The sequence below is a fragment of the Haliotis cracherodii genome, unplaced genomic scaffold (assembly GCF_022045235.1).
Source record: "Haliotis cracherodii isolate W230 unplaced genomic scaffold, xgHalCrac1.p SCAF_5, whole genome shotgun sequence".
Classification (NCBI taxonomy): domain Eukaryota; kingdom Metazoa; phylum Mollusca; class Gastropoda; order Lepetellida; family Haliotidae; genus Haliotis; species Haliotis cracherodii.
This window is the reverse complement of record NW_027266308.1, coordinates 66,877,617-66,904,917: the sequence shown is the minus strand read 5'-3', so window position 1 is coordinate 66,904,917 and position 27,301 is coordinate 66,877,617. Positions and strand designations below refer to the sequence as shown.

At 41.2% G+C, this 27,301-nt stretch overlaps 2 protein-coding genes across 9 annotated transcripts in view; one reads left to right on the top strand and one right to left on the bottom strand.

Annotated features, from left to right (window-relative positions):
* The window catches only part of LOC139442039 (estrogen receptor-like), a 143,924-nt gene extending 121,143 nt beyond the window's left edge, over window positions 1-22,781 (top strand). For 6 of the 8 annotated variants that reach the window (XM_071222816.1, XM_071222817.1, XM_071222811.1 and 3 more), the window contains 7 exons: window positions 2,451-2,564; window positions 3,904-4,029; window positions 11,430-11,542; window positions 11,880-12,060; window positions 12,819-12,960; window positions 13,560-13,690; window positions 14,946-22,781. In XM_071222816.1, the coding sequence (XP_071078917.1) occupies window positions 2,451-2,564; window positions 3,904-4,029; window positions 11,430-11,542; window positions 11,880-12,060; window positions 12,819-12,960; window positions 13,560-13,690; window positions 14,946-15,229 (1,091 nt within the window). In that variant the 3' untranslated portion in view covers window positions 15,230-22,781. Of the gene's footprint in view, window positions 1-2,450; window positions 2,577-3,903; window positions 4,030-11,429; window positions 11,543-11,879; window positions 12,061-12,818; window positions 12,961-13,559; window positions 13,691-14,945 lie in introns of all 8 variants that reach the window. The other 2 variants (XM_071222818.1, XM_071222813.1) reach the window with 2 other exon arrangements.
* Window positions 22,712-27,301, bottom strand: part of LOC139442041 (polypeptide N-acetylgalactosaminyltransferase 14-like) — a 36,085-nt gene continuing 31,495 nt past the window's right edge. Inside the window, exon 15 of the mRNA XM_071222819.1 lies at window positions 22,712-26,925. Coding sequence (XP_071078920.1) covers window positions 26,746-26,925 — 180 coding nt within the window. The 3' untranslated portion in view covers window positions 22,712-26,745. The remainder of the gene's footprint in view (window positions 26,926-27,301) is intronic.

The window sequence follows — 27,301 nt, the reverse complement described above, 5'->3', positions numbered from 1 at the left end:
GTGATATATTAGGTGATCATATGGACAGTTACACCATGTGAGTGATGTAATAGGCGATCATATGGACAGTTACACCATGCAAGTGATGTAATAGGCAATCATATCGACCTTTATACCATGAGCGTGATATATTAGGCGATCATATGGATGGTTATACCTTGAGTGTGATATATCTTTGGGACGGTTATACCATGTCTGTTATATATCTTTTACTTTATCATATGGAAGGTCATACCATGCGTGAGATATATTAGGCAATCATTTGGATGGTTCTATCATGCGTGTGACATATTAGGCGATCATATGGACGGTTATACCATGCGTGTGTTATATGAGACGATCATATGGACGGTTATGCCATGCGTGTGTTATATGAGACGATCATGTGGATGGTTATACCATGCGTGTGATATATTAGATGATCTTATGGATAGTTATTCCATGCGTGTGATATATTAGACGATTATGTTGAAGGTTATACCATACGTGCGATATATTTTTTGGATAGTTATACTATGCGTGTTATATATCTTTTATGTGATCATAAGGACGGTTATTCCATGCATGTGATATATTAGGCGGTCATATGGACGATTATACCATGTGTGTGATATATTTGGCAATCATGTGGATGGTTCTACTATGTGTGTGATATATTAGGTGATCATATGGACGGTTGTACTATGTGTTTGATATATTAGGGGATTATGTTGATGGTTATACCATGCGTGTGATATATTTTTAGGATGGTTCTATTATGTGTGTGATATATTAGGCAATCATTTGGATGGTTCTACTATTTGTGTGATATATTAGGTGATCATATGGACAGTTATACCATGCATGTAATATATTAGGCTATCATATGGACAGTTATACTATGCGTGTGATATATTAGGAGATCATATGGACGGTCATACCATGCATATGCAACAAGACGTTTGAGCGTATTCTCTGTATCAGGAATCAGGGACTTCAGTTTTCAGAATGACTCCAGATGATGTCAGCAAGATGGATGTCATTCATGTGGGTGTCTGCCTGTATGCAGATCACTACCAGGAAGAGTTTAGAATATATTAGAATACTTATTGCATATCAGCTTGCTCCTTCATGCCCTTCATTGATAATTCACTTGGTGTGCAGAAACAGGAAGTTGTACATCATAGTGAAGTGGGACAGCATTAGTCATACGCTTTGAAAAAGGAAGACAAAATTTTGTCAGTTTTTATGAGAGTATTTGGTTTTATGTTTTTGAAGATTGACAGACATATTTTGGCTTGTGCATTTCTTGCAAGTCAGAACCTGTAATCTGTGAATTTAGTCTCAGAGATAAGGTGTCTTTTTATAAATAAAGGGCGACTAATAAGATCGGGTGGTCAGACTCGGTGCCTTGGTTGATACATGTCATCGATTCCAATTGTGTGGATCGATGCTCATGATGTCAATCACTGGATTGTCTGGTCCAGACTTGATTATTTTACAGACCCCTGTCATATAGCTGTAATATTGTTGAGTGCGGCGTTAAACAACAAACAAGCAAACCAACAAAATCCGAAATCCAAATGGATCCCAGAATAATGCTAATTCTAAGGGCTAATGCGGGGTGGTCGGGTAGCCTCGTGATTAAAGTGTTCGCTCGCCACGCCGAAGACCCGGGTTCGATTCCTGACATTGGTACAATGTGTGAAGCCCATTTCTGGTGTCCCCCGCCATGATATTGCTGGAATATTGCTGAAAGCTGTCTAAAACCATACTCACTAACTCACTCACTCACTCACTCACTCACTCAGTTGGGAGTTGCATGTGCGAAAAGGTTGGCAATAAGAATCACATAGCTTCAGATGTTTTCAGTATATTGCAGAATATTCTTAAAAACCCAGAAGTATGTATAATTCCACATGAACATGCACTTCTGCATTGGTTGTTTTCAGTTGTACAGTTCTCATTGGTCGCTGTATTCAGTTGTACAAATCTCATTTGTTGTTTTATCTAGTCATACAGTTTTCATTGGTTTTTACATTCAGTTGTACAGTTCTCATTGGTTATTACTTCCTGTTGAACAGATCTCATTGGTCATTGCATTCAGTTGTATAGTTCTCATTAGTCATTGTATTCAGTTGTGCAGATCTCATTGGTCATTGCATTCAATTGTACAGTTCTCATTAGTCATTGTATTCAGTTGTGCAGTTCTCATTGGTCGTTGTATTCAGTTGTAAAGATCTTATTGGTTGTTGTATCATAAATGGATCCAGATTCGATGGGTGAAGGGTTACAGAAGTGGGCACCTCCCTGTTTGAAGGTAACATGTTTTCAATGCAAATATAATTTGATTCTCTAATTTTTGGCTTACAAATTCTTACCTGATTGATCAATTAGTATTCATCAGGTATATTCTGGTATGTTCTTGTGCTATTATTTAATGATAAATTGTGTTTATTCTTGTGCTGCAGTGAGTGGGACATCCACCAAGTTGTGCCAGGTGTGTAACGACAACGCATCCGGCTTCCACTACGGTGTCTGGTCCTGCGAGGGCTGCAAGGCTTTTTTCAAACGAAGCATACAAGGTAAACATCAAGGCATGTAGCACTCCACTCTCTTTTCTGGCCTACCCCTGGTCCCCAGAAAACTGCTGGTTGTAAGATGCGAGTAAATGGACCTTTGTCAGGCAACTTTGTTGATTGTGTGTCTCTCTGTGCAGATTCCAGGGCAGAATAGGTTTCCAGAACTCCTTGCATCTCCCTCTGAGGATCTGTTCTGACCTGGGTCTCACTTACACGCAGGGTTGAGGCCTCCCTGATACAGACCTCACTGGTAGGCAGGGGTGTGGCCTCCCTGATACAGGCCTCACTGACCAGCAGGGTTGAGGCCTCCCTGATACACAGATGTGTGGCCTTCCTACTACACAGGGGGAGGCGTCCCTGATACAGGCCTCACCGGTAGGCAGGGGTGTGGCCTCCCTGATACACAGGGGGAGGCCTCCCTGATACAGGCCTCACCGGTAGGCAGGGGTGTGGCCTCCCTGATACAGGCCTCACTGGTAGGCAGGGGTGTGGCCTCCCTGATACAAATCGGGGAGCCCTCCCTGATACCCAGGGGTGTGGCCTCCCTGATACACAGGGGTGTGGCCTTCCTGATACACAGGGATGTGGCCTCCCTGATACAGGCCTTGCTGGTATGCATGGTTGAGGCCTCCCTGATACACATGGTTGAGGCCTCTCTGATACACAGGGGTGTGGCCTCCCTGATACAGGCCTCACTGGTACGCAGGGGTGTGGCCTCCCTGATACAGGCCTCCCTGGTATGCATGGTTGAGGCCTCCCTGATACACATGGGGGAGGCCTCTCTGATACACAGGGGTGTGGCCTCCCTGATACAGGCTTCACTGGTACGCAGGGGTGTGGCCTCCCTGATACACAGGGGAAGGACTCCCTGATACAGGCCTCACCCGTAGGCAGGGGTGTGGCCTCCCTGATACAGGCCTCACTGGTACGCAGGGTTAAGGCCTCCCTGATACACACAGGTGTGGGGGAGGCCTCCCTGATACACAGGGGTGTGGCCTCCCTGATACAGGCCTCACCGGTAGGCAGGGGTGTGGCCTCCCTGATACACAGGAGTGTGGCCTCCCTGATACAGGCCTCACCGGTAGGCAGGGGTGTGGCCTCCCTGATACACAGGGGGGAGGTCTCCCTGATACACAGGGATGTGGCCTCACTGATACAGGCCTTCCTGATACACAGGGGGGAGGTCTCCCTGATACACAGGGATGTGGCCTCACTGATACAGGCCTCCCAGATAGTTCTAAAGGGGATGTGGCCTACCCATCTTTAGTGTTGCTGTTGAGATGCAGAGATGACACAACTTAATGTATGTGCAGTTTACAAGATTATTATTAATTCAATTAAGTTCGTCTTGCAGGTCCCGTGGACTATGTATGCCCAGCAACTAACAACTGTACAATTGACAAACATCGTCGGAAGAGCTGCCAGGCATGCCGACTTCGCAAATGTTATGAAGTTGGAATGAACAAAGGTATAACCCTTTCCTTCTGAAAGCCTTTTATCTCTATAGACTGACCACTATGGCTCATTCTGCTTCAAAAATTTGGAATTTTAACTTCAGGTTTTGAGTCTAGTGTTAGAAACATTAACATACAGCAATTTGCATAACTTATTGAAATTGCTCAATTTGCACAACATCCCAGAAGCATAATGGTTAGGAGGACATTGGTCCCCTTACCTGCTCAGAGATGGCCATCTGACTGCTAGAGAAACTGCAGGGTTTGATACTCAGGGGTTGGGACCTCCCTGATACACTTGGGTTGAGGCCTCCGTGATACACATGGGTTGAGGCCTCCCTGATATACGTGGATTGAGGCCTCCCTGATATACGTGGGTTTAGGCCTCCCTGATACAAGTGGGTTGAGGCCTCCCTGATACACGTGGGTTGAGGCCTCCCTGATACACGTAGGTTTAGGCCTCCCTGATACACATAGGTTGGGGCCTCCCTGATACACGTGGGTTGAGGCCTCCCTGATACACGTAGGTTTAGGCCTCCCTGATACACGTGGGTTGAGGCCTCCCTGATACATGTGGGTTGAGGCCTCCCTGATACACGTGGGTTGAGGCCTCCCTGATACACGTGGGTTGAGGCCTCCCTGATACACGTGGGTTGAGGCCTCCCTGATACACGTAGGTTTAGGCCTCCCTGATACACGTGGGTTGAGGCCTCCCTGATACATGTGGGTTGAGGCCTCCCTGATACACGTGGGTTGAGGCCTCCCTGATACACGTGGGTTGAGGCCTCCCTGATACACGTGGGTTGAGGCCTCCCTGATACACGTGGGTTGAGGCCTCCCTGATACACGTGGGTTGAGGCCTCCCTGATAGACTGATTACATGAATGTCCCAATGGCTTCTGAATGCTAGACCCTAACAATCTGATGATCATGGCATTGTGATACTATTACCATATTTTACCGGTTTTCAGCTGAGTTTTCAAGATCAAAACCTAAGGTACATGAGTTGGCCAAGTCGCTTAACCAACGTTCTTTAGACATGTTTTGCAGGGATAAAACAAGTCTGATAGATATCTGTCATTTGCTTGTATAAACAATGTGCTCCATAAATTGGCAGAAATGTACAAACTATGATACGAACTGATGTCGCTCTATCACCAAGGTTGTATGTGGACCAACAATACGGAGACATGTGTCTCATAGTTTCCTTGTATGGTGACCTTGAGCTGTTGAATCCATGGATGTACTTCCATTCACTTTGTTGTTGTTTGTGTGTTATGCTACAGGGGACTTATGTGTATGGGATAAGATAACAGATACTGACTATATGGGAAGAGTTTAGCTACAGGACCGTGTTTAACTCCCTTAATTAACGTCTGGATCAGTTTAAAGTCAAGAGAATTTTCCAATGAACCAAAGTGTGATGCCCTTATCATTACGCCACTGGTTCAGTGACTGGAGACTGATGTTGGTGGCGCGTGTTGGGTCTGAATGTACCTGCAACACTCGCTTGAGACAGTCAGTCACTTGAGACCGTCATCAGTAGAGGCAGCCTGACACTTGAAACAGCCGTCAGTAGAAACAGTTGGTCACTTGAGACATTCACTTGAGACAGTCAGTCACTAGAGACAGCCGGTCACTTGAGACAGCCGTCAGTAGAGACAGTCAGTCACTTGAGACAGTCAGTTTCGTGAGCCAGTCAGTCACTTGAGACAGTCGTCAGTAGAGACAGCCAGACACTTGAGGCAGTCAGTCACTTGAGACATTCACTTGAGCCAGTCAGTCACTAGAGACAGTCAGTCACTTGAGACAGTCAGTCACTAGAGACAGACGGACACTTGAGACAGTCAGTCACTTGAGACATTCACTTGAGGCAGTCAGTCACTTGAGACATTCACTTGAGACAGTCAGTCACTAGAGACAGCCGGTCATTTGAGACAGTCAGTCAGTAGAGACAGCCGGATACTTAAGACAGTCAGTCACTTGATACATTCACTTGAGACAGTCGTCACTAGAGACAGCCGGTCACTTGAGACAGCCGTCAGTAGAGATAGCCGGACACTTGAGACAGTCAGTCACTTGAGACAGTCAGTCACGTGAGCCAGTCAGTCACTTGAGACAGTCGTCAGTAGAGACAGCAAGACACTTGAGGCAGTCAGTCACTTGAGACATTCGTCAGTAGAGACAGCCAGACACTTGAGACAGTCAGTCACTTGAGACAGTCGTCAGTAGCAACAGCCAGACACTTGAGACAGTCAGTCACTAGAGACAGTCATCAGTAGAGACAGCCAGACTCTTGAGACAGTCAGTCACTTGAGACAGTCGTCAGTAGAGACAGTCAGTCACTTGAGACAGTCAGTCACTTGAGACAGTCGTCAGTAGAGACAGCCAAACACTTGAGGCATTCAGTCACTAGAGACAGTCGTCAGTAGAGACAGTCAGACACTTGAGACAGTCAGTCACTAGAGACAGTCGTCAGTAGAGACAGACGGACACTTGAGACAGTCAGTCACTTGAGACATTCACTTGAGACAGCCGGTCAGTAGAGACAGCCAGACACTTGAGACAGTCAGTCACTTGAGACAGCCGGACACTTGAGACAGTCAGTCACTTGAGACAGTCAGTCACTAGAGACAGCCGGACACTTGAGACTGCCGTCAGTAGAGACAGCCGGACACTTGAGACAGTCAGTCACTTGAGACATTCACTTGAAACAGTCAGTCACTAGATACAGCCGGTCACTTGAGACAGCCGTCAGTAGAGACAGCCAGACACTTGAGACAGTCAGTCACTTGAGACAGTCGTCAGTAGAGACAGCCAGACACTTGAGACAGTCAGTCACTAGAGACAGTCAGTTACTTCAGACAGTCAGTCACAGACGGTCAGTCACTTGAGACAGTCAGTCACATGAGATGGTCAGTCACTTGAGACAGTCGTCAGTAGAGACAGCCGGACACTTGAGACAGTCAGTCACTTGAGACATTCACTTGAGACAGTCAGTCACATGAGACAGTCAGTCACTTGAGACAGTCAGTCACATGAGATGGTCAGTCACTTGAGACAGTCGTCAGTAGCGACAGCTGGACACTTAAGACAGTCAGTCACTTGAGACATTCACTTGAGACAGTCAGTCACTAGATACAGCCGGTCACTTGAGACAGTCAGTCACATGAAACAGTCAGTCACTTGAGACAGCCATCAGTAGAGACAGCCCGACACTTGAGACAGTCAGTCACTTGAGACAGTCGTCAGTAGAGACAGCCGGACACTTGAGACAGTCAGTCACTTGAGACAGGTGGTCACGTGAGACAGTCAGTCACTTGTGACAGTCACTTCAAACAGTCGTCAGTAGAGAGAGACGGTAACTTGAGACAGTCTGTCACTCGAGACAGTCAGTCACTTCTGAGAGTTGTCGGTACGTGCTGCAACCCGCCCACTGACTGGTGACTGACACTGGTGGCGTACCTTTGGTCACCGGGATGTTTTGGTCTGTCTGTCCCTGCACTGGTCACTCGAGATGGTCTTCAGATACAGTTGTACACCAGGTCATACTGTCAGCCAGTTAACGCTGTCATACAGATGTGGACCTAGTACTCTGGAAGCACACAATCCACAGGGCGCTGACCTACTTCTCACTGTCTGGCCAGGGTATAAATAACTGTCGTCAGACTGGGACAAGATCAATATTTGGTAAACAGCTATCATTATTATGATGCAGTGGCTTCTCAGTGACAGACTGGTCACGCTCCAGCAGCTGTGATGGTTCTGCTTGGCTGACTCGAGCCCGAAGCCACCGACTGATGTATAGCGGAGACGAGACATTCTCTCCCCTTCAGTAATCACAGCTACTCAGTCGAATAAAACAAACTAATTTTGTTCTCATTGCAGACACATTTTGTCTGGGTTATAGAAATTATCTTCATTCTGACGTTCCTGAAGCCACAGTGATGGAGGGCTTCTTTGTTTTATCTGTAAACCTGGAGCAGACATGAAGAAGCAGACATGAGCCCAGCATGATAAACAACATTAGCATGACTTGAGGGGACAGACATAGTGTGACATGGCCTGACAGTAATAGTTTAACTGAGCGTTATTGATAAATATTGATAAATATTAATAAGTATTAATAAATATTAATAAATATTAATAAATATTGATAAATATTGATGAATATTGCAGGTTGGGGAAGGAGGCTTCTTAGAGTTCAAGTGTTGTTTTCTGACTATTTTCTCTTGGTAGGGAATACAATCAGTTTTTTTGTTTTTTTTATTAGATTTTCGCTTATAATATTAATATAACAATATTGTTGGCATTGAACTAATGTTGATCTAGTCGGGACATAAAAGGCCCATCATATGAGAAAGTAATGGTAGATGAGTTGTATATCACCCAGGTCAGTTGGGGAAATTCTTAAGGAATGACATCAAACATTTCTAGCAGTAAAACCTTGCTAGCTCTAAATACTTGTGACATTCAAAAGCATATCTACCCAGTTATCCCAACAAGTTGGAACATAAACTCTGTAACAATGTGATGGCTGACGGTTATTGTATCGTTAGCGCTGACAATGTGCATATTTAAGCCTGGGGTCTAAAATCAGTTTTATCACCTTTTTAGACTGCATATTTCATCGTAAATTAAGCCCTGGGCTTCGAAGGGTGGATATACATAGAAAGAACAAAAAATGGTGGTTGGAGTGTTTCTTTGAATGGTGTCTCTTATTGAAATTTGTTGAAAGGCTCAGCTGACATTTTCTTCTATATTGTGCTGTTCCATGAACCAGATGAAAGTACAACCTCTGCTGGACCATGCTTAACACAAAGTAACTACAGGGGGGTGGCATACATGTGTTGTATCTAACCACCTAATTGATGCCAATAGTGCAACATATTCCCATAATGAATCAGTGGTGTTCAAACAACAGGGGAATTGATTTTGTTATTCAGTTAATTCTTCTCAATTAGTGTCAATAACTTCGATTAATTAACTCTGATATTTAATGATTACATCATCCAGCAGTCTCAACTGACGAAGGAGACTAGCAAGGCCATTTGCTCGGACCAGGTCAATCAGTGTGTTTGCATTGTAACGTGCCAATATGGGTATTTCCTTACCTAAATTATTTGTAAAGTCATGATTCTTTGTAACCTTTACTAAACAATCATGTAAACACATTTATTTATGACAATTGATTAACTAATGTTTGTTGCAATGGTTGTGCAGCAACATCCTTGTCACACATGGTTACCATGTCTTTGAGGTGGGGTTGGGTGGGGTGGTTGTGGGGGTGGCAATAATGACCCTCCCCTAGAGACAGTCAAATTTTGGGGTGACTCTCCCCTAACTCCCTCTGATGCATCTGCCCCTATAATAAATGACCGGTCCCTTAAGCACCCGAAGGGCCCTAAAAGGGTATTTATTATGCTGTCTACAGGGGATGGCGGCTTATTGTTGTCATGGATTTATGTTGGCTGCGTGGACTAGGGAAGGTGTGATGTGGGTGACACCCGATATCGTGGGGGTGGGTCGGGTTTAGGGCACAAAGGCTGTGGGACGTTATTACCTGGATGTAAGTCAGGGCAATATGGTAAATAAGTGGCACCAACAAAGAGTGGGGTCACAGGTCACAGCCGTACCAATTTGTCAGTATTATGTTATAGTGTTCCCAGTCCGCGGTACTTAGTGTGGTTGCCAACCTTGATGTGGAGGGACTTCATTATACAGCGAGTCCTGAGGATGAATTAGAAGGGTTTAACATATATGTTTACCTAATTTCGGTGCAGTCTTTGTTAAGTATGATTTCAGATTGGAGTTTTGTGTTTCAATGTAACTGGGTGCTCTTGGTGTCGAAGGAGTTACTGGTTACAAGTTCCTGGGGTAGAGTTACTGATCTTTAGATGATAATGTTGATGGATTAGTCGTCAGTATGCCTGTGTTTACTGGTGGAAGGACATGCCCAAATCTTGGCATTTCATGTTTCGCAGACAAGTCTTGCTTTATATGATAATGTCTATGAGTTTTAGTGTGTAACCGACAAGTCTTACTTCACGTGATAATCTCTATGAGTTTTAGTGTTTAACAGACAAGTCTCCCCTCACTTAATAATCTCTGAGTTTTAGTGTTTAATGGACAAGTCTTGCTTCACTTAATAATCTCTGAGTTTTAGTGTGTAACCGACAAGTCTTGCTTCACTTAATAATCTCTATGAGTTTTAGTGTTTAACAGACAAGTCTCCCTTCACTTAATAATCTCTATGAGTTTTAGTGTTTAACCGACAAGTCTTGCTTCACTTAATAATCTCTATGAGTTTTAGTGTTTAACAGACAAGTCTCCCTTCACTTAATAATCTCTATGAGTTTTAGTGTTTAACCGACAAGTCTCCCTTCACTTAATAATCTCTATGAGTTTTAGTGTTTAACAGACAAGTCTCCCTTCACTTAATAATCTCTATGAGTTTTAGTGTTTAACCGACAAGTCTCCCTTCACTTAATAATCTCTATGAGTTTTAGTTTTTAACAGACAAGTCTCCCCTCACTTAATAATCTCTATGAGTTTTAGTTTTTAACAGACAAGTCTCCCCTCACTTAATAATCTCTATGAGTTTTAGTGTGTAACCGACAAGTCTCCCCTCACTTAATAATCTCTATGAGTTTTAGTGTTTAACAGACAAGTCTTGCTTCACTTAATAATCTCTATGAGTTTTAGTGTTTAACGGAGAAGCCTTGCTTCAGATCATATTTAGGTGTGGCGTTCATCTGTTCATCTCCGACGAGAGTGTTTGTGGTTCACCTAAGTCTACAACTGCTATTATGACATTTTATGAGTTGAAACCTTTGAGATGTATCAGTTGTGTTTCCTTTTGAAAATATTTCCACATTTCAGTATTTTTCTTACTTGTTGGTTTCATATAAGTGAGCGCTATGAGTCAGTGGGCTTTTCTGTGCTTTCAGCAGCTATGCAGTACTTTAATGTCACGGGGACCCACACTTTTAATATTAAATACCCATTGCGATTCAGTACCTGGAGTGAATTGAAACCTTGTCTATGGTGAGCAGGGGCAGTTATTTCACAAGGCGATCTGCACTACGACTGTCACAGATTCAAGTTTAAGCATGTGATTTACAAACGTCTTAACAATAAAATCACTTTGTAGGATTGAGACCAGGGCCAAGTTTTGCGAAACGATCGTATGGCTTTGACTGTCGTACGTCTATGAGAAAGGATGCACTAAGATTGTTTTGTGGACTTGAGACTAGGGCGAGGTTTCACGAATAGATCATATGGCTTTGACTGTCGTATGTCTATGATAGAGGATGGGAGTTTCGTTTTTTTTAGCACTAAGATCGCTTTGTCTGGTAATGTCTGATGATAGTTGTGTGTGTACCTGAAACTGAATATTGTCTTTGACACACAGGGAGTCAGCGCAAAGAAAGGAAGAGCAGTGGAGGCAGCGCAGGGAAGGGGAAACGTTGTCGTGCTGACTCCACCGACGCCGCTATCAATTCCACAAGCGGAGGATCGGCCAAGGTGAGATTACATGAAGTCAGGAAAGCTAGAAGACTACAGGACTATTGTTTGGCTGTTTTTCATTGTTAAACAAATATGGTAGGAACAATAATTCATATGGCACTGTTTGCCACAAAACTAGTTAGTGTTAGGTTTTGTAATTTTAGTTTTCATAGTTTGCACTTCACTTGAGGATAATACTGAAAATTTAATCATGCTGTTTACATTTTTTATGATTGGTTTTGAAATTCTCTGTAGTTGATGGTATGCATTATGATTATGGGGAGTTGTTTGTTAAAATGATCAATATGGGATTGCTTGCCAAACAACTAATTGGTGTAACTGTTTTTGGTGTCAGTGCGCCAAGCGGTCTCGGTGTCACATGATTCTAGAGGCGCTGCAGAAAGCTGACCTCCCTGTGCTGGAGAGTTACCACAACCACAACTTGCCACCCACTCGCATCCATCTACTGAACACACTCGTCAAGCTGGCGGACAGAGAACTAGTCTACTTGATAAACTGGGCCAAGCACGTCCCAGGTACGACACATATTGGGGATATAGCAGTCGCATCTGTTTGTTCTTTCTAGATGATCAACTTGTATGAGTTGTGAGGCTGATGTTCTGTATTATGTGTGACCTGTTTCCTGATAAAGGAACACTGAAATAGTGAAGCGTCATGTTTTCTGCTGTCATTGTGTCAACAGTAAGATGTTTCTGAAATAAAGGACCTTGGCCCTGTTCCACAAAGCCATCGTAGCAACAACAGTTGTAGTCTATTTGAAAAAGCACAGAAGTTACAATAACCTTAGCACTCCAATAGCTTTGTGGAATGGACCCCGGATGTTTTTTATTCTGGGCAGAATAATGTCGACACAATTTGTTGTGTGACTTGAGGACCATGTGTTGCCACATGTGTGTTGTGTGACTTGAGGACCATGTGTTGCTACATGTGTGTTGTGTGACTTGAGGACCCTGTGTTACTATGTGTGTTGTGTGACTTGAGGACCCTGTGTTGCTATGTGTGTTGTGTGACTTGAGGACCCTGTGTTGCTATGTGTGTTGTGTGACTTGACGACCCTGTGTTGCTACATGTGTGTTGTGTGACTTGAGGACCATGTGTTGCTACATGTGTTTTGGGTGACTTGAGGACCCTGTGTTGCCAGGTTTGTGTTGTGTGACTTGAGGACCCTGTGTTACTATGTGTGTGTTGTGTGACTTGAGGACCCTGTGTTACTATGTGTGTGTTGTGTGACTTGAGGACCCTGTGTTACTATGTGTGTGTTGTGTGACTTCAGGCTACACAGATCTGTCGCTGAGTGACCAAGTGCACCTGATAGAGTGCTGCTGGATGGAGCTACTTCTCCTTAACTGTGCATTTCGATCAATGGACCACGAGGGCAAGAGGCTAGTGTTTGCCCCGGACTTCCATTTAGATCGGTCAGTGTTTTCACCTGTGTAGTTTTGTAGATTTCTATCAGCCAGAATCACATTGTTGATAAGTGCCATCTGAATCACATAGCTGAGTTTTACCTGGATCAATAGTTGAGTATTACCTGAATCACAAAGTTAAGGAGTGTTACCTCAATCAATGGTTGAGTATTACCTGAATCAATAGTTGAGTATTACCTGAATCAATAGTTGAGTATTACCTGGATCAATAGTTGAGTATTACCTTGATCAATAGTTGAGTATTACCTGAATCAATAGTTGAGTATTACCTGAATCAATAGTTGAGTATTACCTGAATCAATAGTTGAGTATTACCTGAATCACATAGTTAATGAGTATTACGTAAATCACATAGTTGAGTGTTACAGGAATCAATAGTTGAGTATTATCTGAATCAATAGTTGAGTATTACCTGAATCAATAGTTGAGTATTACCTGAATCACATAGTTAATGAGTATTACGTAAATCACATAGTTGAGTGTTACAGGAATCAATAGTTGATTATTTCCTGTCTCACATGGTAGATGAGTGTTATCTGTCTCCCATGGTTGAGAGGTGGAGGACTGACGTGATCTTTGTGTTGCAGCCACCACTGGAACATCACGGGGATGACGGAGATCCTGGAGCAGGTGGCCGCGGTGTCTGAGCAGATGGTGCAATATAGTGTAGGCAAAGAGGAGCTGCTGCTACTCCAAGCTACAGTATTAGTCAATGCAGGTCAGTACATTGTTGCACAGCCTAGCTACAGTATAGTTACAGTATTAGTCAATGCAGGTCAGTACATTGTTGCACAGCCTAGCTACAGTATAGCGACAGTATTAGTATTAGTCAATGCAGGTCAGTACATTGTTGCACAGCCTAGCTACAGTTTAGCTACACTATCAGTATTAGTCAATGCAGGTCAGTACATTGTTGCACAGCATAGCTACAGTATAGCGACAGTATTAGTCAATGCAGGTCAGTACATTGTTGCACAGCCTAGCTACAGTTTAGCTACACTATCAGTATTAGTCAGTGCAGGTCAGTACATTGTTGCACAGCCTAGCTACAGTTTAGCTACACTATCAGTATTAGTCAATGCAGGTCAGTACATTGTTGCACAGCCTAGCTACAGTTTAGCTACACTATCAGTATTAGTCAATGCAGGTCAGTACATTGTTGCACAGCCTAGCTACAGTTTAGCTACAGTATTAGTCATTGCAGGTCAGTACATTGTTGCACAGCCTAGCTACAGTTTAGCTACAGTATTAGTCAATGCAGGTCAGTACATTGTTGCACAGTTTAGCTACAGTATTAGTCAATGCAGGTCAGTACATTGTTGCACAGTTTAGCTACAGTATTAGTCAATGCAGGTCAGTACATTGTTGCACAGTTTAGCTACAGTATTAGTCAATGCAGGTCAGTACACTGATACACAGCCACCTTGCAGTATTAATACCATGGTACTTAAAGTCAATTACCATCTGTACAATTTTCAACTTAATTTAAAAAAAAACCTTGTATAGTTTGTAGCACTACATGAACACACATTAATATCAAATAGAGGAGTCATTCACATTGATATCAAATAGAGGAGTCATTCACATTGATATCAAATAGAGGAGTCATTCACATTGATATCAAATAGAGGAGTCATTATTCTCACCCAACACATCTCTAGCCCCCAAGTCCTGCACGATACATTGCCACCTAGCCACACTGACACTGAATAATATCTCTTAACGACACTCACGACAATTCATGAATGGATCAGCTCCTCTCAATGATTATTTTGTCATTATCAAAACAGGAAATCTAGTCCTATCCTGTTCAAACAAGGAAATGAGTGAAAAGAAATTCCTAATTTGAACACAAACAGTATCAAATATCATTTGATCAAGGTTTCTCATTCAAAACAATTTTTAAAATTTAGTTTGTGTATTCTTTCTAATTTAATCAATGTATCAATATCTGATGTATTTTGTGTATTCAGAAGTGCGACGGCTGGCAAGTTTTAGCAAGATCCAAGAAATGCGTCAGCTAATTGTGGGGGCGTTGATGGAGGTTGTGCAGAAATACCACGCGGACGATGTCCAGCACTTCGCCTCCATGCTGCTGCTCCTAACCCACATCCGACAGGCGGGTGAGCGCGGCATCGCGTGCTTCCAGCAGCTGAAGCGAGAGGGCTGCGTTACATTCTGTGATCTGCTCACCGAGATGCTCGAGGCCCACAATTCCACAGCGGAGAGAAAGCAAGAACTGGAACAACTTGACTGATGCATGTAGAATGTGATGCAGTCACTTCCTCCCAGCCACACTAGTGATGCATTATGGGAATGTAGCTGAAATGCATCCTGGGAGTGTGTGATAACGTGCATCTTGATCCAAAGAGCAAGCTAATTTCAGTGATAAAGTTTTGTATGATAGTGACTGTGCTACAGTTCGTTGGAGAGATTGTGGACGACTTCTATTTTTAAGTAATAATGTGATTTTTTTTTTTTTTTTGAGGTAATGATATTGTTTTGCATATGGCACCAAGTGCACTGTTAATACTACGCTGTGTTGTGCGGGAATTGTAGGTGGCGCTCGTCCCTGCCTGCCTTCCGTCTTATTGAACTTGTTGTGTATAATCTGGCTGTAAGCTTCACTACTGCGTCATGTCATCAATGTGCTTGTTAGTTCCGTGTTCCGAGGGCCTCTAAGTGTCCCTCTTGCATCTCCTATGCATCCATGCTCATCACCATCATGTCATCGTCACGTAACTTCATGGCCACAGCCGCTTCATCAACCATCTGCCATCATGCATTTAATATTTCTTGTATTGTGCTGTCTTGTTCTAGACCCGTCACCAAGTGACAATATAATATATGTATAAAGCTGTTTGTATGATAAGAATCAACATCTTGACGTGATGTAAGCACATGAATTGTTTCACCCTCCTCAACGTTCCCTGTCATGGCCGATCACCTTTGTGTCGCAATCCCACCATTTTAAGTACCATAATTATTCTAGTAATTCAGACAGAAAATAAATTATATTTCATGTATGCGCATAATAAATGTGGAAATTATTACTTGGAAAACAGATTTAATGTCAAGATTGACATGAAGAATTGCCTTTTGTCAAGGATGCAAAATTTTAAGTAAACCTTGATGAAATATTTCATGGTTTTTCGGTTTGAATAATTATGGTAACATGAAATCGGTTTCATCCTGTATGAATATTGTTAAATGGTTTTATCTGCAGATTGAGAGAAGCTACCAATTGCCCAGAATTAAATGTGTTTGTATTATTAGAATAATTACATGGTGTAGCAGCCGACGGACGGACCATGCTGCCCTTTGTGTGTGTGGACACACAGACAGGTTGAAGGTCACCAGTGTGTATCTAATACATACAGCGATGACCTGCAAGGTCGCCAATAGTCTAGGTCACCAGAGGATGGAGGACTGTCCTGAAACTAAGTAACTATTTTTGTATGAATAAGTGAAGAGAAAGTATTTCAAAATATTGATGTTAAGGTAGCTACATTTAGACATATATTTAATGACTTTTATATACTACTCAAAAGAAGTTAAAGAACACCACATTCTTTCATATTACTTCATTTAGTCTGTGATGGCATTGAGGGGGCGGTCGGGTAGCCTTGTGGTTAGAGCGTTCGCTCGTCACGCCAAAAACCCTGGTTCAATTCCAGACATGGGTACAATGTCATAAAACCATACTCACTCACTCAGTTTTGCATTTCTTACTATATTATGCAAATGAAGTAAGAAATGTGAAACTGAATGTTCAACTTTAACTCAACTTTTGTACACAAAAGCCTGTGGCCTATATGTATTGGAATTAAATGATTGAATGACTCACTCACTCACTCACTCACTCACTCACTCACTCTGATAGCAGATTAACTGTAGTGATTTGAAGGAAACAAGTGTTCTTTAACTTCTTTTGAGTAGTATGTATAACGTAGTCAGGGTGTTTTCACCTTTCTCAGTGCAGTAGTGTATGATATATATATATCTATATTTAATGACCTTTAACCTGTCTCTGTGTCTGTACACTCATGCTGACGAGGGTGCTGATTTTGAGGTGCTAATGCTTCTCGCTCACTGTGTATCATTTGGTGGTATTACTCTAGTGATGACTGCTTCTAACAATAAGAGCAGATGCGCCATGCAATTGTTGAATGTGTGACTTTCAGAATACCAGTTGAAATAATACCTGCGTCACTGGATGTTTCCATTTAAACTAAAGCTTTGGGGATCACACAAGCTGTTCCGATGATATAAGATATGGTTTCAGGAAAGTAGTATTTGTCCAGCTACAGTGGGAGGTGGGACTATGTTGGGTTGAGGAGTGGAACAGGAAGCATCTCTCCATGTAGCAAACATCATCAGGCCAATCTTTTATTAATACACGGATTACAGACCCCTGGATTTTGTTGTTGGGGTGACAAATAATTAAATATGATAGGGACCAAAATAGCTGTTGACAAAGTTGTTATGTATATGTTTTAGATGCATTTCGATGCAGAATGATCATTTTCTTTTTGTCCAAAGTTTTTCAAATGAATCTCACAGCCATACCTCATCTTGAGGTTACAATTTTTTTTATGAAGTCAGCATAATCCAAGTTATGAAAAAAAGGTTGGCCTAATGCTTTACTGGAATGTTCCCAACATGACAAAGGGTCCCTTGTAAGCAGAAAATAGGAATGCCCCATGTGACACTGGGAGTTTGTGCCCTAATGCAAGCGGAGTAACTGGAGTGACACGGTCTTAGTGCTAAGTTTGCTGGTGGTGTGTAGCCCCTTGCACCAACATGTATCGAAAGTAACAATGAGTTGTTAGGGAGATATATTGCTTATTTGTTTTGTGAAGGCTACTTCTCTCCGTTTTGACAAAACTATTTGCGGTTGTCTGTAGAAAAGAAACACAATGGAGATACAAATCAAAATTTTTGTTGTCTTTCGAAAGAAAATATGGAAGTTTTTATGAGTGATCTATTTAGTATTTATGGCCTGTAGAGTTTTACAAAAACTTGGGCAGTATTAAGTCCTTGAGTAGAATGTCCACATTTATTGTTACTGAAAATGAAATGGCACATGGACACGGGTGATACCTGCAAGAAATCAAGTAATCCTTTGAAGACAAAAGTGCTTTTCCAGATGCTTGTTCATATAGTGCTACTGAGAGAAGTGTTGTCCTGCTCTCGACACTGAGTTGTTTACGCACCAGCTGCGTTAAATGTAACCATGTAATCCAAAATGTTATAATACATATTTTTTCTATAGATAATACAATTTTAGAAATCCCACATTCCCCCTCTGCTGTTTTGGGGTTCATTTGCCCACATTGTAGTGTTCCAAACGTTGACACATGGTAGAGATGAATACCAAGGGGATCTTCTTCATCATGGTATGCCTAGTCCAAAATGTATCAAAAACCTAGACAGTATGCTTATATCTATAACTGTAGGTTTATTAGATAGTTAAAGCATATGATGACCCTTCTCAATTTATTTGAGCAATTTAAGTGTTGTTTTTTCAAGGTAAATTTGTTAACATTTATTGAATTTTGAATTTTTGAAATGATAATACCTTGTTAAAGTTCCGGACTTGCATTTTATGTTTGGAATAAGATAAATGCTTCTGTCTCACATATACATCAGTACCAAGCAGTAAGTTTGATAACAGAGTGCTGCCATTTTTCAGTCATTTATAGTGTGTGTTTGGTTTGATCTGTACAAGTCACTTCATATTTGGAACATTTAGCCGACAATTTTTGTGATTGGAAATTATTCTTGATCATGGTTATCCGTATAACTGAAGTAAATGGATGATGTATTGGGATGGAAAATGTTCCAGTTTGAAGTGTAGCTTGTTCTGCAGGGAATAGTCTGCCCCGAGTATCATCATAGACGGCGAGTCGTTTGTAACATGGACGCTCTGTGAACTACCAATAACCAATTTACTTCTTTAAAAATCTTTAATGAACTATTTATAATGATGGCGAATCTAGAATTGATTGGAGCCCACTAGATTTTGTTACAATCTGATTTCATTCACACTAGCAGTCGACACTAGTAGACTATAAGGCTGTGAAGTAGGGGAGACAACTCTGTATTGATATCACTAACCTTAGAATGAATTAAGTCTAGTTCAACTTATTACAACATGCTGCCATATTTATTATAATTGCTGCTAACTTGTTTGGCGTATTCTGTCTTTAATTTGTGGTAACCTTAGTAAAGTACCTCGTCATGGAGCGTGTTAGTATCATCCCAGATATAGCATATAGGCAAGGATGTGGATGTTTTATCCTCGGGATGTGGCCATTTATTTACATCACCCTTTTTCATGATTTTTTAAAGGAATTTATATTCTATCTTTTGTAATTTTGACAGTTGTGCATTTAGAGAGTATTATACTTCCTGTTATTGAACAGAATGTGCATTGGTGTTTTTTTAAAATTAATTCTTTATTTAATATTGCAAGAATTGTTATTGTTATGCATTTAGAGAATGTTAAGTTTGTAGAAAAGAATTGTGTTTTCTTTCAGTAAACACTTCCATGGTAATAGGTATTTGGATTGAAATTTTAACAAAGAAACATAAATATAAATGTTTTTACAGAGGTGACACGAGAAATGACATGAGAAAGATTCAGTGAGTTGTATCTGAAGCTATGTGATGAACACTGGACGTGTCGGGAAAGTAACTTTGACAACTGTTTGGAGAATAGTAAAATAATATGTGTTGAAACATGGCAGATGAGGCTACCCAAGAATACATCTTTTATCCAGCAATACCTGCATCATCAACTCATCAGTTGCCTAGCAACAATATATATTTTTGTTAAGCTGAAGGGGTATTATTACAATATTGGACAATTTTTAAATGACAACTAAGTGTGCAGCCATGGCATAGAGTTTTAAACTTTTGTCCTGTTTAACAGGGGCTGACTGTCAATGGAATGTGTCAACATTTCAGAATAATATCGGGCTTTTTGAACAGCTTTATTAGCTTTTTACAATGGTTTCTGTGAGATTTTTTAAATTCTGTTTCTTGGTTTTTAGCATGACATGGCTACCTTCCACACAGCTCCTCCATGCTAGGATTTCAGTCTCGGCACTGAGATGGTCTCACTGCTAATATTGCTTTGTGGAAGATTAGTCACGTCATCACCAAGTTTCTAACATGGCCCCACGTCTTGTGTTATTTATCACCAAGCCACGCTTCTTGTCCTAGGTTGCCGTGAGGAGATAACGGTGTATCGACCGGTCATATCAAACAGTTATTCATTTGTGCTGTTTGGCCTCATTTTTTGCTAGGTTTTGTCATCAGTTTCATTTTGTGGCAAAGCAGGGTTTCAAAGAGTCGAAAAACTCTTTTAAATCTTTTCATCATGGGTCATGGTTTTTTTAATTTACCTGATAAATAAAATATCTGATCAGATTGATTTTATACATTTACAGTTATTTATATACATTTTGAAAAACCTAGGTGATATCTTGCGTGACAAATACTGACTTTTTTACTCAGTCCAAGTGTGACCCGTCTAGATATTCCTTAACCTTTATTTTCGTAAATTATTTTCCAAACATCACCAAGAAAGACTACATTTCAACAATGTGCAACATGTCTGTCGAGCAGTACTTTTCTTCATAACGTCTCTGCGTGTGGTTTCACCATGTTCTGTACATACATACACAGTGTGATGGCATTTGAAGGACTTCTTGTTCCAGTTGCCAAAGATATGATCTAGGGCAGAAGAACAATAAATGTATTTTACTGCTTAGACAATGCAACTTACCTATCTGTCACAGTTGAAACGTTGTACCCTGGTTTTTTAACATACCCATGTACAGAGCTTAGCTTTGTCGTCTGGCACCATAGTCTTCAGTCTGGTAACCATGGCAGCAAGTGCTGGCAGTGAAACATGCCATGAGGGTGTTTTCGTGGTTGAGAGTTCACCATTATGAATACTTACATTAACCCTATCAAATCTTATTACATTTATGTCTTTATAAGTATAACGATTTGTTTATCCACTTGAAACTGAAAGTGTTTTGTAATGTAATGGATGCAGGACGATTATGGTTAAAACCTATGAGATAATTTTGTGATGCAAGTCAGTCATCTTAGGTGACAATAAGTCTCTGATTTCAGTAATTATAAATTGAAATTGTGATATTACATGGATGTAGGTTTATGTTGACAAAGAGAATGCTCAAAGCATGCTTGTATGCCTGGTAGGAGAACTAGCAAGCTCCTAAGTTCAGGGTTTTGGTTTAGGAGCAAACAAAAGATGACACAGATCACCAGCTAGCAGTTTCATCAACATCTGTCTCCAGCATAATTCCAGTTCTCTTTTAACATGGCATTTCTTAACTGTTATGAAACATATTGTCTTGTACTTTTGGCACTATGTTATAATAACAGGTTGTTTTTATCATCTTAACAGATATGAATTAAGATTTGATGTCCTCAAGCTTGTGTAGAATACATTGGAGAGAAGCCCTATTGAATCATATGTATAGGAAATAGTCTCTTGAAATCTTTATGAATATAACCAGAATCTCCTCTGCCAGCAGTTATACTCTACATGCCATTTGAAGTACTAGTTTCCTGCATGTGAAGCATGCTTCCTCTGCCTGCACAGGTTGCCATGACTACAAGACTGCCGCACACTGCCCCCACCACCAACCAGTTTGGGGGTCAGGCAGCTCCCTACCCCCATGTCAGGGCAGCCCCTTACCCCCATCCTAGGGCTGCTCTTATTGTGGTGTAGCTCATTGTGTGGTATCGTATTTCTCAGCAACAGCTACATTCCTTGCTGTTGACCAGACTGGACTTATAGTAGCCACCGGCGCCAACTAATGGTCAGACTAGACATCTTATAGTAGCCCTTTGTGCCAACTAACTGTCTGACTGGACATCTTTTAGTAGCTGCTGGCGCCAAATAATGCTCTGACTAAACATCTTATTGTGGCTGCCGGTACCAACTAACGGTCTGACTGGACATCTTAAAGTAGCCGCTTTTGCCAATTAATGGTCAGTTTGGACTATTTATAGTTCCCGCCGGCGCCAACTAACAGTCAGGCAGGACAAATTATCTTAGCTGCTGGAACCAACTAACAGTCAGACTGGAAACAGACAGTGGACGCAGGTGACAACTTACTGTCAGATCTTGCAGGCAGAGCTATCAATTTCTCTGTTTTCTTATAGTGGCCGCTGGCATTGACTGATGGTCAGACTGGATGTCTGGAGTGGGCACAGGTGCCAATCAGTGTTCAGGATTGACATCTTACGGTTGGCGCCAACTAATGGTCTGACTGAATATCTTATAGTGGCCATCGGCGCCAGCTTATGGTCTGACTGGACATCATATAGTAGCCACTGGCAACAACTAATGATCTGGCTGAACATCTCATTGTGGCCACCGACACCAACTAATGCTCTGAATGAACATCGTACAGTGACCATTGGCACCAACTAATGGTCTAACTTGACATCTTCTAGTGGCTGCCGGCGCCAAATTATGGTCTGACTGAATGTCTTATAGTGGCCATCGGCACCAACTAATGGTCTAATTTGACATCTTACAGTGGCTGCCGGCGCCAAATCATGGTCTGACTTGACATCTTATAGTGACTGCCAGCATCAACTAATGGTCTGACTGAACGTCTTATTGGCAGATCTATCAATGTCTTTTTTGCTCTTAAACATGTCTTGAAATCAAACTAAATCCTTTACGAACATGTTGTACAAGTTTATTTCATCTTTATCAGTAACAATGACTGTAAAATTAAAATTAATGAAACTGCTTCCCATGTTTGTTTGTTTTGACAAGGTTGTGAACAGATGGATACATTACAGATTGTGAAACACAGGTTGGAAAGAAGTGCAGACCATGCTTTATTTCTTGCTTGTATCATTTTCTAGGTTAATATGGAAAAACATCAAATTTGGACATCTTGTCAATCTATAGAATAAGCCACTATCAGAATTGGTATGTATTGATTAGGCCATAACAGAAAAAAAAAAAAATGTTCGCAACCTTACTCCAAGTATGTCGTGATTGTAATATCAGGCGACAACCAGATCCTGGCGAAACAAAGGGACACAACTCTGAATGGCCAATTTCTGTTGTGGCGGCACAGTGTAGTATGGAAATGATCAGTGTCAGATTCGTTTGCTTAATGTGCCAGTCAGCAATGTTCCAGCTTTATGGCAGCAGACGGTAAATAATTGAGTCTGGACCAGACAAAACCAGTGATTGATATTATGAGCAATGATTGTAAGATGACATGATATCAGTCATGTCAAGATGCCTCGTATGGCAAGCATAGGTTGCAGGGGACAAATTCAAAACCAGAGTCCCCATGGCGGCCATTGTGTAAGAAAGGTAGAAGCACTTGAATATGGCCTCGAAAAGATAAAATAACGATAACTATATTACTGAACATTTGTGACAAAAATGTGTATAACAGCTATTTTTTACATGACATTTCTAAAACCCAACCTACTTGGCACAGTTTGACTAGATAAACAAAGGGAGACAGCACATGCATTGTTATATTACAAGCTGAAATTACACATGGAACTCCTACACATGTGGTACTGGGGCAACTGCCATTGTACTACTCATGGTCAAAGGGAGACAATCTGTGCACAAGACTTGCATGTTTGTTTTATCAGTTACATTTACAAAAGGTAAAGCCATATGAAATACAAACATATAATTTCAAAAACATCTTCAATTAAATTAAATAAGTACATACAAAACATTCAGATTAATGTTTTCAACTTTATGTAAAATGTTTTCTTAAATTTTAAGTTCTTGTGGGTCTTGCAATTCTTCTGTTCTTCCAATCATCTCGTGTGTCAGGCCCATGAAAATAGAACATTACGTTCGACCAAGTTTTTGTATTTGTTTCCACTTTCGCTGTGAACTGTAGATGTCATTTCCATTAATCTGACCTTATTCAGAGTAAAAAGTTTGGAACATTATTGTTAAAACCACACACAATATCAATTTCTTTTCAGAGATCGAGTGGTAGTGAACAAACTTTCTTCAAACATCAGTGAAACTAAAACTAATAAAAAGTGGATATAGTTGCCAGGCAACTGCAAAGTCCTTCTGTGGTATTGCTTTCTGTAAAAAGTCGGTAATATTCGCAAGAAAATACAGATTTTTGTGTAAATGTTCAGTCGTAGTGAGGTGTGCAGCACACAGATTGCTGTCAGATTCGTTTAGAAGTTGGTTGGGGGCTAATACAGGGAGTACAGTACATCCAACATGCACATACGTCTTCCGATAATCACCGAACATACTTAATGAGACAAAACGTAGGTAATTACCCCAAACGTAGGTAATGAGACAAACGTAGGTAATTACACCTAACGTAGGTAATTACACCAAACATAGGTAATGAAACAAACGTAGGTAATTACACCAAACATAGGAAATTAAACCAAACGTAGGTAATTACACCAAACATAGGTAATTAAACCAAACGTAGGTAATTACACCAAACGTAGGTAATTACACCAAACAGGTAATTACACCAAACGTAGGTAATTAAACCAAACATAGGTAATTACACCAAATGTAGGTAATTACACCAAACGTAGGTAATTACACCAAACATAGGTAATTAAACCAAACATAGGTAATTACACCAAACGTAGGTAATTACACCAAACTTAGGTAATTACACCAAACCTAGGTTAATACACCAAACAAAGGTAATGAGACGAAACATAGGTAATTACACCAAACAGGCAATTACATTGAACATAGGTAATTACACCAAACGTAGGTAATTACAAAGTAGTCACAACTTATTACTGTCAAGGCGACGTTTCGGTATAGATCCTGACACTGTTGTCAAGCAAGACAGTCTTGCTTGACATCAGTATAAGCATCTATACTGAAATGTCGCCTTTATTGTTTTCCATAAATTGTCTACTTTGTCATCCGTCAAATTCTAAGTAATGCCTATCAAACAATTCATGGTAATTACACTGAACATAGGAAGAACTGAACAATATCACAATAAAAAGTCACATTCAAAGAACAATTCGTTTAGAGACAATACACAGAGTCTTCAACATCTCCGTGTTTCTTCAAAAGCAGCGCTGAAAAGTCACAAAAACTTGATTTCTTCCGCTCATACTCTGACCATTAAACAACAATAACAAATAGCTTAATGTCCACACTGTGACACAGAACAAACAAACATGTATGTATTTAGTCATGCATGGTAAAATCTAAAAAATAATTTGATTTTAAGACCATGCCCTTTTCATACATAACATCGCCAAGACAAGTGCGACACTGACCAAGCAAAGTCAGACCCTGCTATACACTTGAATTCTACATGATAGTTTTGGCACTTCACTACACTAACAGTGTGTCTTTGTTCTCGGGGATATAAGGCAACATATACACCATGTAAACATTTCACAAAACTTGAATAAAATGTATCCAATGCTGAACAATGTTAACAGAAAACTATTTTTGGCAATGTATAAAATACATAATATTAGGTAAAAAAAGGCAATTAAGTGTTGCTTAAAATTATTTATAAAATGAGTCTTAAAAAGAAAAAAAATATTATTTGAAATTTCTTCACATTTGTTTTATAAAGAGAACACTGACAATAATTTCGCAATAATATGTCGACATAACAGTACATTTTATGTCTGCTTGAGGATCACGGTCACCTACACTCCATGACACGTCTGGGACAACATCTGCCCGCAAGTAGGTGATAAAACAGTTTTATCACACACCAACCTGTCAACAATGTTGTTATTACGTCTCCCATTTGTATGCTGCATACACAGTGACAGGGCATTGTGTCGAGGGAATGCTACAGACTTGTTCCTTAATCCTCAGCTACAAGCTGTCACATACACTCTGGTACTATAGATAGGGGCAGTTCAGACCAAGGGGAGACACCAGGAGTTAAATCAAGCTGGGGTCACAGCTGAATACAGTCTGAACACTGAGAAAACGAGATGTCTCTCCTAATCACGGACTAGTGGACAAAGGCAGATCAAGAGTGGGGCCAGACTCCCCTCTTTTGAAAACCAAATGCAGTATGTTGTAGGCAGGATTTTGATATTTTGGCCCCCTCCCTTTTAAAAGTGCTGGATCCGCCCTTGAGTGGCTGTCTGAACAACAGCCTTATTAATAGTATGCAGTTTTATAGTCGGCAGTTTTATCCCAAATTAGAGAAAAAATACAAACATCAATTTTGAAAATCTCCCCACGATCCTTGCTGCCTCTGTGTGGTGTGGTGTGGTGTGGTGTGGTGTGGTGTGGTGTGGTGTGGTGTGGTGTGGTGTGGTGTGGTGTGTGGTGTGGTGTGGTGTGTGGTGTGGTGTGGTGTGGTGTGGTGTGGTGTGGTGTGGTGTGGTGTGGTGTGGTGTGGTGTGGTGTGGTGTGTGTGTGAGCTATGTAACAGCCGTATGTTAATATTCAAGTATGGACAAACACAATCCAGTGACTGATATTATAAACAATGATCTACGTTGTCAAGGCACATTGACACACTATCAATCAAGTCATTGACCACCCTATCCATAAGTTACCAGCACAGGTTCCTGGGGATAAACTCTAACCCGGACTCCTCTCCAGAAAACCGTTCACTTGCACCCACACACATCATCAGTTGTGTCTACTCTGCTCCAAGGCTGGCTGTTGCCACACAATCCACATACAACATGTCCCACATACACCAACACAGTGGTCATACATCCTATAGCATCCTGTCTATGTTATAAGTCATCCAAGTATTCCTTTTCCTGACTGGCTGGGTTTTCCACCGTGATCTTCCACTCCTGTGATGAGAGGTAATCCTCACACTCAGCCAGAACCAGTCCTGTTTCCGACTTGTGACTGTCGACACACAAGCTGGAGGCTTGGTGGATGATATGGTTCTTCTGTCGGTACCAGCGCTGCACAGATAACAATACACACATGATCAAGACATCGTTATCTTGGAATAACTATGAAAAGAACTATAATCATGTGGTAGTCATAATTTCTCTCTAATTTGCAAAAAAGGGCCCCAAATTGATAAAAATGGTCACAGATGCCTATGGTTTGTTGTTAAACGCCACACTTGGCAGTACTTCAGCTACATAATGGTGGTCTGTAAATACATGAGTCTGGATCAGACAATCCCGTGATGGCATCGATCTACGCACTTGGGGTACGATGACATGCGTCAACCAAGTTAGTCAGCCTGACCACCTGATCCACTTAGTCGCCTCTTACCACAAGCACAGACTACTGAAGACAAAATCTAACCAGGATCTTCACGGGGTGATG